At 40.2% G+C, this 11433-nt stretch overlaps 1 protein-coding gene across 2 annotated transcripts in view; it reads left to right on the plus strand.

Moving 5' to 3' along the window:
- The window catches only part of tgfbr2b (transforming growth factor beta receptor 2b), a 38812-nt gene that overhangs the window by 17757 nt on the left and 9622 nt on the right, over positions 1–11433 (plus strand). Inside the window, exons 3-7 of one of the 2 annotated variants that reach the window (XM_008411087.2) lie at positions 76–266; positions 8317–8606; positions 8688–8936; positions 9030–9143; positions 10473–10610. In XM_008411087.2, the coding sequence (XP_008409309.1) occupies positions 76–266; positions 8317–8606; positions 8688–8936; positions 9030–9143; positions 10473–10610 (982 nt within the window). The remainder of the gene's footprint in view (positions 1–75; positions 267–8316; positions 8607–8687; positions 8937–9029; positions 9144–10472; positions 10611–11433) is intronic. The other variant, XM_017305089.1, reaches the window with a different exon arrangement.

The raw sequence follows: 11433 nt of genomic DNA on the forward strand, positions 1-11433 counted from the left end.
TATATATATAAGTATGAACTTTCCCTTCAAACTGTAAAAAAAGATTCCTATGTAATAGGTTTGTCTGACTTTCAGGATTAAGAATGGGACCGGCTTCACCGTGGAGACCCTTTGCCACAACCCGTCCATGTCGCTGTACGGCATCATGCTGGACGACTACAACAGCTCCAGCTGTGTGATGAAGGAGAAGAACTCCACCAGGGGGATGGTGCACATCTGCTCCTGCACAGAAGAAGAGTGTAATGACAAACTGCTGTTCGTTCCCAGTAAGTGTTCCCGTTCTAATGAAGTCATGCAGTGGGTTGATGAATCCAATGATTTCTGCTTTGGAATTCTAAATTTAATCATGTTTTGACTCAACATAAAAGCTATTTAAAGTTAAGTCTTTATAAATCAACATCACGATTTCAACATACATCCATGTGTAACCTGTTCAGCTGAACAGGTGTAACCTGTTCAGCTGAATGTATCAGCTCATCAGCTGATACATTCAGCTGATGAGCAAGGATTTTACTCTTCACCCCAGCTGAACATGTGTAACCTCGTACAATATTAACTATGTTACACATACATTGAGATGAAAAATGTTTTAGATGATGAAATCTAGATTACCTCTATCAGTCAGAACAACAAACAAAATTAGAATGATATTTGTTAACGAGTTCATTTATGCAGTAACTCAACATTTTCAGTTATAAAGCGGTGTCCCATTTCAGGTGGGAATACGACATGAACCGAATGTTGCTGATGATTCCTGCAGGCTCACATAAAGACCACTGCCAGCCAGGACACTGAAGAAGAATTCTATATTGGCAGTAATGCAGAAGAATGTGAGGATTTATAGAGAAATCTGACAGGAATAAATGACAACGTGGAGCTAGGTGTTAGCTCCCAGCAGGGTGCAGCCATATGCTCCATCCAGATCTGCTGACCCTGCTGATGTTCATAAGTTTCCATCAGCGTCATGAGAACGTAAAAAATATGGTTTGATTCAAGATGGGAGGCTGGACAGCAAACAAGGGGATCTGATGGCTTTGTAGTTAATTATTAGTATTCTCCCGTTTTTTTGACTCAGTTCTTGCTTACACTTCCTCTGTGGTGTGCTCTCGTAAAAATGTTTTTTTGTTTGTGCTTTTATTTGCTCAATTCAAGAACGCATATTGAGAAACAACCCAGAAAACTCAAACCACTCATTAGTAGGAAAATAAGAAACCCAAAAAGGAATTTACCAAAAAAAAACAAAAAGTCCAGAGAGTGGTCACAAAACTCTGGAACAAAGCTTTATGGATAGATTAGGTAACAAAAAACCTTTTTGGTTGAGATCAAACGTTTGGAGAAAGGAAGGATCTGCTCCTGACTCCAAATATACAAGCTGATCTGTGAAATGCAGTGGACATCGTTTCATCAGGTGGGCTTGCATGGCTCCTTTGTGTGCTTAGATCAACAGACACTTTGGCAACTGGACATAAAGTATTCATCATTTTAATCAGTCTACTCACAAATGTAGTCTTCTATCCATGCTAGCGCTGTGATAGATGTGAAAACATGGAACTAAAAGCCTGAATGTTGATCTTTCAGATCATATTCATCATCATTTCTACCAATTCCAAACTAGGACTGCTTATGATAGAAAAAACATCATGAAATCACTGAATTTGAAGAAGGGAATAGTGTTCTGGCAGATTTAGAAACCTAACTAACTTACAAATTCAATTGATTCTAATTTGTAAATGAAGTGATAAAACTAATGGACGTTGAGACAGCTAGAAGATACTGGGTCAGACTGATAACTGTGCATACCTGCCATTTTGCTTGGTAATCTGGCGCTCTTTTGGGCCGATCCATTTTTTCCTATAATGTAAACCGGCCGGCTCATAAACATTTCTCATTCCTTCATTTTATGACTTTAGGCCAGCCCAGACTCATCTCTTCCCCCTCCACTCTATTACACCTCTTCCTCCACTCCCCATCCCGTCTCCAGTACTGATGCTGATTAAAATCTGTTGCTCTGTCAGGTCATACGTGCCTGAGGGATAATTTGCCGAGTCTCCTCTCCTCATTCTACCACCTTCACTGGCACTAACTTCTAAAAACCCTCCACAAAGCATGCAGGTTCAACCTTTCGACAGAGCTACTCTCTGGACACATGCTTGTAAAATGGGAAATGCCAAAATAACATAGATAATTTTGTTACTGTATTTTTTTTCTGTTGTCAAAAGTCAAAACTGAAAGATAATTCAATTATGCTGCTCTGTGTCAAAGCCAAATGCTTGCAATTTCTAGCAACAATGAAGAAATCTACTTTATCCTCCTGTGCCGGTGCTTTGGTGCATGCTGCTTGAAAACTATGAAAGCTTCCAGGAGCTTTGCCTTCTTGGATCATTTTGGGTTTGCAAAAAGTTCTTCACTTTCAATGTGTAAGTGCTTAACTCAGGTCGTGCGTCTTCACTTCATCATTGCGTTGTCTCATCATACATGTTTGCTCATCATACCGCCTCTCCGTGTTTGGAAAGTTTAAGGGGAACGATGGTAAAGAAGATGTGGGTCTTTTTCACAGTGGCTGGTGGCTGCTGCAGTGTGAGAGCTTTGTTAACACCAACAGGAACTGGAAACACAACGCTCGCATCATGCTTAAACATCACTCGCAGATTCCCCAGTGAGGTTGTGAACATGCAGCTGTGTGCCTCGTGCAGAGTGGAGAGGAAAAAAGACGTGTCTCAGTCGCTGAATAAAATATGCGTGCGTGCGTGCGTGTGCGCCGGGCACACTGGAGAGCACAGACATATGGTTTCCTGTCTGTGTCGAACTCGGTTCAGAAGCATCTCCAGCACATGGTGAGTGGACCCCGTAGACACAGGAGACCTCATCTGGAGAATGACAGAGTGGTGCAGTACGTCTGCTGAGCAGGACGTGTCTCACCCCACACTCTGTTATTAAAACAGAATAAAGTCTTATTCTTCCCATCCAAATTACCATCCTCCTGTTTTGAAGGGCAACAGCTTACAATTAGATTGTGGTGTACCTCTGGGCCGTGATGAATGAATGTGTTTCTCTTCATAGTTTGACTCATGAACCATGCTACAAAAATGTAAATGTTCTGTTGATAATTGATTCTAGGTTTGGTGCAGAAAACTTAATGAAGTGAATGTGCAATACTGGTTACAAAATGTGTTTTATTTAAACTTGTATTACCTTTGTTGCTCATACAAAAATACAACTTTAAACAACTACAACAAAATCTATTAAAATAAATGTATTAATTCAATTAGTTTTAAAAGTACAAAACTTAAACGTAATTCATATTAATTCAAAATTCTTCAGAGTGAAAGATCTGCTGCAGCAGTCTGTGTCTGTATTACATCAAATTTGAAGAAATCTATGACTAAAGACATATTTTTTTATAAAACTGTTTTATGAAGAGGATGGTAAGCAGTAATATAGAGCCTTACAAAGTGCTTCCTACCACTTCATCCTTTTTTTAACACTTTTTCACATTACAAAGACAAACCTCCATGAATTCTATTGGTATTTTCACTTATAGGCTAATATAAAACAAAAACTGGACCAGATCCAAGTTTCACAGTGGGGATGGTGTGTTCAGGGTTATGTGCGGTGTTGGTCTTCAGCACCACATAGTATTTTCTACTTAGACTAAAAAATGGGAAGCCTTCCTTCAAGTGTGGGTGGTGATGCCAGAAGTTCCTACTGAACTTTGGACTCAGAGGGAGCAATGTGGCTTTCGGACTGGCTTTGGAACACGGGACCAGATCTTTACCTGTGTGCAATCTCTGAGGTAGTCATTGGAGCTTCTCTGATCTACATGTGTTTCCAAAGTCTTCTGAGGATGTTTCTCAAGGTATTTTTGGGGAGTGGAATTCTCCAGTAGTATGGCATATCTGGATGAGTACTTAATACAGTGTCTAAAACAAGAGTTGTGTCTGCGTTCTCAGCGTCAAGTAAAGCTTGTTCCATGTGTGGGGTGGTCTCCAAGGTTACCCCTTGTCTCTGATTTCCTGTGTGGTTTTCATCGACTGGTTCTCAAGGCATAGTTGTATAGAGGAGGTTTTCTGGTTTTACAACCCGAGGGTCTCATCTTTGCTTTCTGTGGATGGTGTTGTCCTGTTGGCTTCTCATAGTGAGCGTTAGCATGCATTAGAGAGATTAGCTTTTCTAATCGTGACTTTCCAATTGGAAAACGGTTTAATGCTTCCTCAGGAACCTGGGTCCTTGTTCTACACACCTTGCTTCATCCAGAGGGTCTGGACCCTCGGCTATTGAGAAACGATTGTTTGCTGGAGGTGTAGATTTTGTTGAAATGTGAAAACGTTGGATCTGATTTTACAAATTGTTAACGTTTGACCATAACGCATGCAACGCGCCAGCTTGATGAAGCTTACTGTAAATAGCTAATGCTGTAAACAATCCTGTGCGGAACAGGGCCACACCATCTTTGCTAGTGATAAAATGTCCTGCATTTTCATCTTGCTCCAACTTTAACTGCTCAATATTTGGAAGTATGGCCTCTTTCTTTGCTGCCATTGCCAAACATTAGGTAGACTACCATATTAAAATAACACAGAAGACATTGTTGTTCGCAACTTCGTCTTCTGTTCGCTGATTGGTCAGCTAGATAAATCAAGCTCAATGGTAGAAGTCCCAAGTGGATCCCTGCAGAGACAAAAGAAATGAGTGGAACTGCATATGAAGGCAGTGGCTCTAAGCCATGAAGATGTAAAAGGTCAAAGAGCGGGGCCAGGAGATGCTGAGCCACATATGGTGTGCAGGTCACTAACTTTCTGCAGCAATAGCCTTCAGAGCAGCTAAAGATCAGTGTGTACAGAGATTCATAGAATGAGTTTCCTCTGCTAAACAGATCCCTTATTGCCTTGTATCACCAAGCGCAGAGCTCTGGATGTGGTGGTGTAAACACACAGTCATTATCCCCTAAAGCTTTGGAAACATGTTTTATAGTGATGAATCATTACTGTCTGTCTGGCAGTTTAATAGTACAGACTGGGTTTGTCAGCCACCAGAACGTGTCTGACTTCATTTCACTCACCGTCAAGTGTAAAGTTTGTATTAGGGCCCCTTAATTCCACCGAAAGAAACTCTTACTGCGTCAGAACATAAAAGCGCGTTGGTTAATTTCATGATCCCAACTTGTGGGGCATTAACCCAAAGTAAAGTCTATAAGGACACGGATGAAAGAGATTGGTGTGAAGAATGGACATCCATAATGTATATACACCCATTGTTTGGCAGAATGCTAGGCCAGGATTTTCCACAAAGTAAATATGCAAATATAAAAGATTTACAAATGGAACAAATAAGTAAAGTAAAAGGCTAAGTTTGCCTTAGCCAGCTAGAAACTAGCAATCTGGGCTGAAATCTGCCTGTGCTGATGACCTGAACGCACAGAGCCACATAAAGGCAGTTCCAACGTCAGCCTTCTGTCACCTGAAGAACATTTCCAGGATCAAAGGACTAATGTGGCCATATTTACTGCTGTGCTACTGTAAAAAAAAAAAAAAAAGTTTTAAATTCTTGGAGGTACATAATGAGAAAAAGAAGTTGAGCAGATTTAGCATATATTTCTTTTTGAGGTTTGTAAATGTTACCTGATGTGTTTGTCAGTTGGCTCATAAAGAAGACAGATTTCCTTGTGACACCAAGTGGGAATGTTTCATCCACACGAGGCGTTTCTATCTTAATACCACAGAGGAACGACAATAGATAAGTACCGGGAATAAATAGTTACTTAGTTTGGTTCCTCCCAAAAAAAGGAAGAAGAAGTGGTTTTGTAAATATTCCTAGATGGACTTTTTTTTTTTATTTCCATTTTTTTCTTTAGCTAAGTCTGGAACTAATCTTGAGTTCTTTCAGTTTCACAGCAGATGGCTTTAATAGAGAAATTGAAATCCAACAAGTCATCGTCTAGACGCATCCAAACAGCATTCTGGGGCCAAAATGCTACAATGAGATGATCTGCAGAGTTATGTCACACCATACCACATTTTTTTTTATAAATCTCTTTAAAACCACTAAGAAAACTGACATGCTGCAATGGCAAATGGTTAATTATTATAGAACAAATTAAATGAGCACATAAAAACACAGACAGTCAACATCTCTCAGTCTGTTTAAGGTCTTGGAATAAAAGTGTGTGTTTTTTTATATGAGGAGTGCTTATGAAACAGCGGGTTGTGAAGACAGTGCTGTTACCATAGCAAGTAAATACACAGCATGCTCCCTGTTGGACTGAGCTGCTAACCTCCGTGTGGCTGTAGCATATTGGCAGGTCGGGTAAGGCCAGATTACTTCTATACTTAAAATAGTAAACATGTTTTTTTGTTTTGTGTGTGTGCGTGCGTGCATGCGTGTGTGTGTGTGTGTTTGTGTGCGTGTGTGTGTGTGTGTGTGCGCGTGCATGCGTGTCTGTGCGTGTGTGTGCGTGTGCATGTGTGTGCGTGTCTGTGTGAAACCACAGTAATAATTCGACTTGAATTTTCAGAAAAAGTACAAGAGCCTGCAAGACTGTTTCAAGGCTTTTTCATTATCCTGACTTGAGACGATCCGTCTGCATGAAGTTCACCAGAACAAGACAAGATGAGACAAGAAGAGTTGTAGAACGGTTTTGACTGTTCCACGGTGGGGAAACTCAGGTGTACGAGCAGCATCAAGATTTATAGGTTCACACAGAAGATCAAAAACTGTTACAAAAGTAAAAAACAAAGAACAGATTAATAATATCTGTTTTTAAATCCTCCTAATGTCTATATGTATTTTAAATAATTTTATGTTAGTACTTTGTGTGTATTGCTATCACCGTAAAACCAACTCACCACATTTACAATTGCATCCTTCTTGACTTTGATTAACTTTAGTGGTGGCAATTTTTTCAAAATGGCTTTGCAAAGATCTGGCTAATCGACTTAAGATAATCAAAAGCTTTAAAAACTTTTTGAAGTATATACTATCTAACCATCTATTACCTGTAATCAGGTCTGGTGCTGCTATTTTTTAACAAAAATGGTTCCTCTTAAATATTTGGTCTGTAACATCATAAAACTCTTTTAAACTGTGAGTAGTTACTGTTTTGAGTTTCCTTATTGAGAGGGAGAGAAGACTAGCTCAAATTTTCCCAGACACATATCTTTGGCCAAATTACATCTCAAACCAATTAGAGGAAAGCATGAGAACACTCTGGCATCCTGACTGGAAAAGGCCATGCAAGCCTTACTACCAGTTTGACATTCCAGTACGTTTCTGGCTGTGTTTACACCTCAAACACATTCTACTCTCACAGAACAGATTACACACTTATAGGCACAGCGAGAAAATGAACCTAACCCCCCCAAAATCGTCAAGGAGTCATAAAAGCCTTAAAAACATTCAAAGTACATAAACAGAGAATTTGAGAGGAAGTGGCTATGTGTTTGGAAGCCTTTTTTTCCATTTCATTTCATTCTAATACATTATAATTACTTTTACTATTGGAATTCAAACGTTTTCCAAAATGAGAAGGAAAGAAACTTTAGTCAGGGCTAAAGCGTTACAAATATATATATATAGAGAGAAAGACCACTGCATTTGACAAGCTCTTTATTCTTATCTAAAGGAAAAGTGAAAGTAATGCTGTCTTCTCCAACAGTTTAAAGTGTGACTTAGTTAGCTTAAGACTGTTTTGACAGGCATGGAGGTGCAATAGTTCAAACCAGGAACAACAGTTGGTTCTCACGCTACAACAAAATGCAAAACAAGTGAAGACCTGACAAGTACACCTTGTGCTTAATGTTGGTTTTTCACCATTCTGGTTGAATCAGCGGTCTCTTTGTGTGGTGTGTGCGAGTGTGTGTGTGTTTGTGTGTTCATACACCGCTTTCCAGAAGGAAGCAGAATAAACAGCCCATTAGGCAGGCGGGGTCTCCAGTGATGTATCTCTCCTTCCTTTGGAATTGTAAAAAATTGCAATCTAGTATTAAAATCATAATCTGATGATAAAATCAGCCATGGAACTCATGGCTTCACACCGGCTGGTTTGTCTGTTGGTCTGAACCATCATTTGTGCTAAATGATTGTGATAATTATTGAGCAGTGAATAAAAACGTTCTAAAAGTTAATGTTTCTTTACATATTTTTCGTCTGTTGGTTTGCAAAGGGGCCCCCAGGTCAGAGGTCAATGCTTTTTAGGGGGCCATGGCATGGAAAAGTTTGGGAGCTCCCATCATCAAACATTCATCTGTGTTGATTGAGACCCTTTTTGATTCTAAGCTCGTCATTTCTCTAACTGTTCTCTTCCTCTGTTTTTTTCTTCAGCAGCAAAAGATCAAGCCCTCGTCTCTATAATTCTGGTGAGCCTGCTTCCCCTCATTGTGATGGGAGTCTTGGTTGCCGTGGTGATCCACTGGCACTGCGTCAATCGGCGCCGCCAGCTTGGCAAGAAGTGGGAGAGCAACGTTAAAATGCATAAGCCAAAAGCCGGCGGGCTGGACTGTAGAGACACCTGCGCCTTCATGGTGGATGACGACGGCTCTGACAGCAGCTCCATGCACGCCAACAACCTGAATCACAACACCGAACCCCTGCCTATAGAGCTGGATCTGCTGGTGAGTGTAAGCTGAAGAGCTGAAGCTTTTTGGAGGCGGTGTAACGTCTCACTGAGGCCCTTTTTTTTAATCTTCCTCCAGGTGGGTAAGGGCCGCTTTGCTCAGGTGTACAAGGCGAAGCTGAAGCAGAGCAGCTCGGCTCAGTTTGAAACCGTGGCTGTGAAGATCTTCCCCTATGAGGAGTACGCATCCTGGAAGAACGAGAAGGACATCTTTTTCAACACGGACCTCAGACACGAGAACGTCCTCCACTTCCTGACAGCGGAGGAGAGGAAGGCAGAGAAACAGTACTGGCTCATCACAGCTTTCCACCCCATTGGGAACCTCCAGGTGAGTCCACTGCTGCTTGGCTTCCCTTTATGAAACCTGCCACTTTAATAACTTCTAAATGCGATGGAGCTCAAACGTCGCTCTGCTTCACAGGAGTATCTGACGCGCCACGTGATCAGCTGGGAGGAACTGCAGGCGTTGAGCAGCTCTCTGGCCCGCGGAGTCGCCCACCTTCACAGCGACCAGCTCGCAAGTGGACGGCCCAAGGTGGGACTTGATAAAAATGTCCACGAATTATTTCATAATCACCAAACAAGGACCAAATCTAATTCACATATCGTCACCTTCCTGAAATAATGACCCAAGACATCTTTTGCCAAAAGATGATTTATACAAAAACAAAAAATCACTTTTGGCAAAAAATGACTTTGGCAATTATTTTAAGAAGATGACAACATAAAATCCAGTCAGTGCCTGACAGTTACTTTGAAACACATTTTGAAAAAGGATCAAAGACTTATATGTTATACTAAAACAAACCTGATGAGCAGAATGAGTTAAAGCTTTGATGGCAACGCTAACTAAGATTGTCAATGTTTCTAACATCAAAGGACATCATATTCAGTAGCGCTCTTGGATTGTTGTAACTATGTGCATACAGGCAAAGTAAGACCAAACGTCAACCAAGTTCACGCACCAAACGATACTCTGTAAAGATACAGTCCACAGTACACAGAACTCCACATACCAGAGGCTGTATGTGCTGTTGGCTGCTTAAAAGTATCTTTAACTCTTGGAAACAAGAGCGGGGCAACAGGAAGTTGCAAGCAATAACCTGGTTTCAATAGTTCTTAAGAAATCCACACTTTGGCAGAATATTGGGGTAAAAATGCTTTAGATTTGATAGAACTGCCTGAAGACTGGGGCCTGTGAATGCTGTGAAAGTCAGGCACTGTGTGTCGGATCTCTTTCTGATTACAGCAGCATTCATCCCCTGGTTTTATGATGATATATATGTAGAGGTAAATATAAGACTTTTGTCCAATGTATCTCTCATCTCCTGCCCTAAAGCTTTTCGTTCTGTTGCAGAACACACCACCATTATTCTGCAGGTGAATCTAGAGTGAACTTTTAGGGTTTTTCCAGTGGTTAGCCCACAAAAGATATCTAAATAAAAAAGCTATCCATTTCAAAACTTTGTGGGTAGATTTTAGACTATCCACTCACTGTCTACTTTATTACCCACACCTTGGGTTGAATTGGTTTTTGCCCTCAGAACTACCTCAGTTTCTCATGGCAGATTCAACAAGGTGTGGAAGACATTCCTTTAGATATTTTGGTTCATGTTAACATAAAATCCCACAGTTGCTGCAGATTTGCTGGCTGCACATCCACAAAGTCTAAAGGTGTTCTGCTGGATTAAGATCTGGTTACTGTGGAAACCATTTGAGCCCAGTGAACTCATTGTCAACCTAAGTTCAGTTTGCCTATTATACTTTTACACTTTTACCATTTTTGCTTTGTGGTTGTTTACTGTTGTGGATGGTTGTTTTGAAATCTGTTGAGTTTTGACCACAGCTGCTGTTGGACCAACAGGTGCCCATAGTTCACAGAGACCTGAAGAGCTCCAACGTGCTGGTGAAGAACGACCTGACCTGCTGCATATGTGACTTTGGCCTGGCACTCTGTCTGGACAGCAGCCTGTCAGTGGATGATCTCGCCAACAGTGGCCAGGTCAGTCTCTCACTTACACACTTGTGCACAACACTTCTGATAAACGGTGATGTGACCAAGCAATGCAATACAAAACACATGCATTATGAGAAAAATTACATTAGTTATAATTAAGAACTTAATTTAATGTTGAATAAGGCTCAATTGTCCCAGGGCTACATTGATGACATATTTTTACTCATCATTTTTGTCTCTTTATATGTCAAGTCAAGTTTACTTGTTTAGCACATTTCAGCAACAAGGCAGTTTAAGTGATTTCCACCCAGGCCTGTCACGATAACAAATTTTACTAGACGATAAATTGTCCCAGAAGTTATCGCGATAAACAATAATATTGTTGCTTCAGGACAAAGACATAATAATGCCTTTACCATTATTTTATGGTATAGGCATCTTTGAGAATAAAAAATAATTCATCTTTTTTATTCTCCAAGATGAATAAACTTAAATTTTAATGAACTAGAAGACATTTTAAATATCCAAAAAAACAACAACAGACAAAAACGAATAAAATTAATTATTAGTCTTTGTAAACAAAATTGTCCTTCAAAGAAAGGGCAGGTTGAAACCAAAGCACCGAGCTGGAGACTTTTGTCATCCAGTTTTTGGCAGAAAGAGAAAAATGGTAAATCATGCAAATGAAAATTATTGAACTCATTTTCATTTATCATGGAATTAATTGATTTCTTGTTTACTGTGACGTGCCTATTTCCTTCATACAAACACAATACAATAACCAACTATGAAACAAGCAATAAACAGTACAGTTTGTCAAATGCCATCAACAAAATCATCAAGCAAATCTACTTCAAATATATTGATT

Source organism: Poecilia reticulata, linkage group LG6, assembly GCF_000633615.1.
Source record: "Poecilia reticulata strain Guanapo linkage group LG6, Guppy_female_1.0+MT, whole genome shotgun sequence".
NCBI lineage: Eukaryota > Metazoa > Chordata > Actinopteri > Cyprinodontiformes > Poeciliidae > Poecilia > Poecilia reticulata.